This window comes from Peromyscus leucopus, chromosome 6, assembly GCF_004664715.2.
Source record: "Peromyscus leucopus breed LL Stock chromosome 6, UCI_PerLeu_2.1, whole genome shotgun sequence".
NCBI lineage: Eukaryota > Metazoa > Chordata > Mammalia > Rodentia > Cricetidae > Peromyscus > Peromyscus leucopus.
Genome location: NC_051068.1, coordinates 103,990,722 through 103,993,043, shown reverse-complemented (window position 1 = coordinate 103,993,043; position 2,322 = coordinate 103,990,722). Strand labels below are relative to the sequence as shown.

Sequence of the window (2,322 nt, the reverse complement as noted above, 5' to 3'; positions counted from 1 at the left end):
GTCGGGCACCCACTGCTGATCCCAACAGGCTCCGACAGGCTGGCTCAAAACTCCTGGTCACAGATGGTCCTCGGGAAACTCAGTGCTCTGCTAAACAAAGCAAATAGAAATGTGAGGAAGATGCGTAAGGAAGTGGGAGAGACAGGTGGAGGGTGTGTGTGTGTGTAATCAGTATGCATTATACGGTTGTCAAAGAAAATTCTGATTAATAAGAATATGTGGGCCTGGAAAGATGGCTTAGTAGTTAAGGGCACTGAGTGCTCTCCCAAAGGACCCGGGTTCAAATCACCGCAACTAACAACTGTCTGTAACTCAAAGATCTGACCTGCAGTCAAAACACCAATCCACATAAAATAAAAAAGTAAATAAAAATTTTAAAAAAAAGAATACGTATATAATATGGGCCGGCAAGATGGCTCATGGGCAAAGACGCTTGCTGTCCAGCCAGACCACCTGAATTTCATCTCTGGGGCTCAGCATGGTGGAAGGAGTGAACTAACCCCCACAAGTTGTCCTCTGACTTCCACATGCCCACTGACCACAGGGACACACACGTGCCCATACCCATACCCACATAAAGCACTGCGAACATGTGTCTCCTATGTACAGTTAAAGTAAACAACACCCCCACCCCCTCCCCACCCTCACCCCTAAGGAAATCTAAGGAAAGTTGTTCCCGCTCTCCCACCCCTCGGCAGAAGTGTGTTGAAGAAGCTCTTGGCTGCCCTCTTGTGAACAAAAAAAAGCTGCATCGGAAATGAAAGAATTTCTGGGATTGGTTCAGAGCTACTACACCGCCTTCTCAGTGTGTTCTCTGCCTTGTTGTTGAGAGGTGGAGTAGCAAAGAAAGCACCAGCATGGTACCCAAAGGTAAAAGCAGACACGCGGAGTCTGTTCATCGAAGCCACCGCCCCTGTCCCGCCCCCCCCCCCCCCGCTGGGTTTCCTCAGCCCAGCTCGGTCCAGCCCGGTTCTCGGGAGAATGAAGTTCGTGTACAAAGAGGAGCATCCGTTCGAGAAGCGCCGCTCTGAGGGCGAGAAAATCCGAAAGAAATACCCAGACCGGGTTCCGGTGATAGTGGAAAAAGCCCCCAAAGCTCGGATAGGAGATTTGGACAAAAAGAAATACCTGGTGCCTTCTGATCTTACAGTTGGTCAATTCTACTTCTTGATCCGGAAGCGAATTCATCTCCGTGCTGAGGATGCCTTGTTTTTCTTTGTCAACAACGTCATCCCACCCACCAGTGCCACGATGGGTCAGCTGTACCAGGAACACCACGAAGAAGACTTCTTTCTATACATTGCCTACAGTGATGAAAGCGTCTACGGTCTGTGAAGCTGCTGTCCCTGAGGTGGGGGGTTCCATTCTGCAGAGAGAGGTGGCGCTCCTTCCTTGACATCCACTTCCTCCTTCAGGCGAAAACACCATCTCCCTTCTTCAGGACCTGCACTTACATGTTTGAGACTGTTTCTCCAGTCCCTCTCAGCAAGAGGGGGAATGGTGGACACAGTCTCAGTACACCTCCTTTCTCCCCCCTTGTCTGCCCTCCATGCCCACTCTGCTTTAGACTTCTTGATTGTCAATCTCTGTCACATCCGTTGATTGTTTTGGTTTCTATTCCCTTTCTAACTGCCCAGCAGGCTCAGAACCCCAACAATCCCTTCCTTTCACTACCTTCTTTTGGGGGGGGGTAGATGGAAGGGATTGACATTGTCGGGGGGAGGTAGGAGGCACACCAATAAAGAAGAAACCACCGAGCTGAATTGAAAAAAAAAAAAAAAAAAAAAGCAGACACGCTGGAACACAGCGGAGGCCAGAGGTGACCTGCAGTACGAGGCAGGTAAAGCCCGGTGGAAATGGCGCAGAGTGGCATGAGGAGGCTGAGGAGAGCCGCTTCAGACCCGAGGCCTGCTCTCTTTAGTCCCTCATCTGTCGCAGACTAGGAAAGACGCCTTTCAGGTGTTCTATCTCTCACAGATTCCTGCAGACCGATATCCACTCACCCCCACTACTGTAACTACCTCTCTGCAGTTCCTAGATGTAGGGAGTTGGGAAGTTTCTGCATTCAGGGAACGGAGGGTAGGGGGAAGGCCAGACTGGTACAGGGGGTGTCTGCGGTGGAGGACCTGCTGTTGTCTCTCTGTGTAACTTTAGCACGCATGCCCTTTCTCTGGGACTGGATTCCCTATATACCACAGACTAGAGTTCACCTAGATCAGGGTTCTCAACCCTAAGAGGGTGTTAGAACCGTGTAGGGCATTTGGTAGAGATACAGATGCTGATGGTCCACTCAAGACCAATGAAACCCGAATCTCAGTGGGA

The 2,322-nt window shown here is 50.4% G+C and overlaps 1 protein-coding gene across 1 annotated transcript; it reads left to right on the top strand.

Annotated features, from left to right (window-relative positions):
• Nucleotides 1-889: 889 nt before the first annotated feature.
• On the top strand, nucleotides 890-1,764 carry LOC114683532 (gamma-aminobutyric acid receptor-associated protein). Its single transcript, XM_028857861.2, has one exon. The coding sequence runs from the start codon at nucleotides 982-984 to the stop codon at nucleotides 1,333-1,335; it is 354 nt and encodes a 117-aa protein (XP_028713694.1). The 5' UTR covers nucleotides 890-981; the 3' UTR covers nucleotides 1,336-1,764.
• Nucleotides 1,765-2,322: the final 558 nt, after the last annotated feature.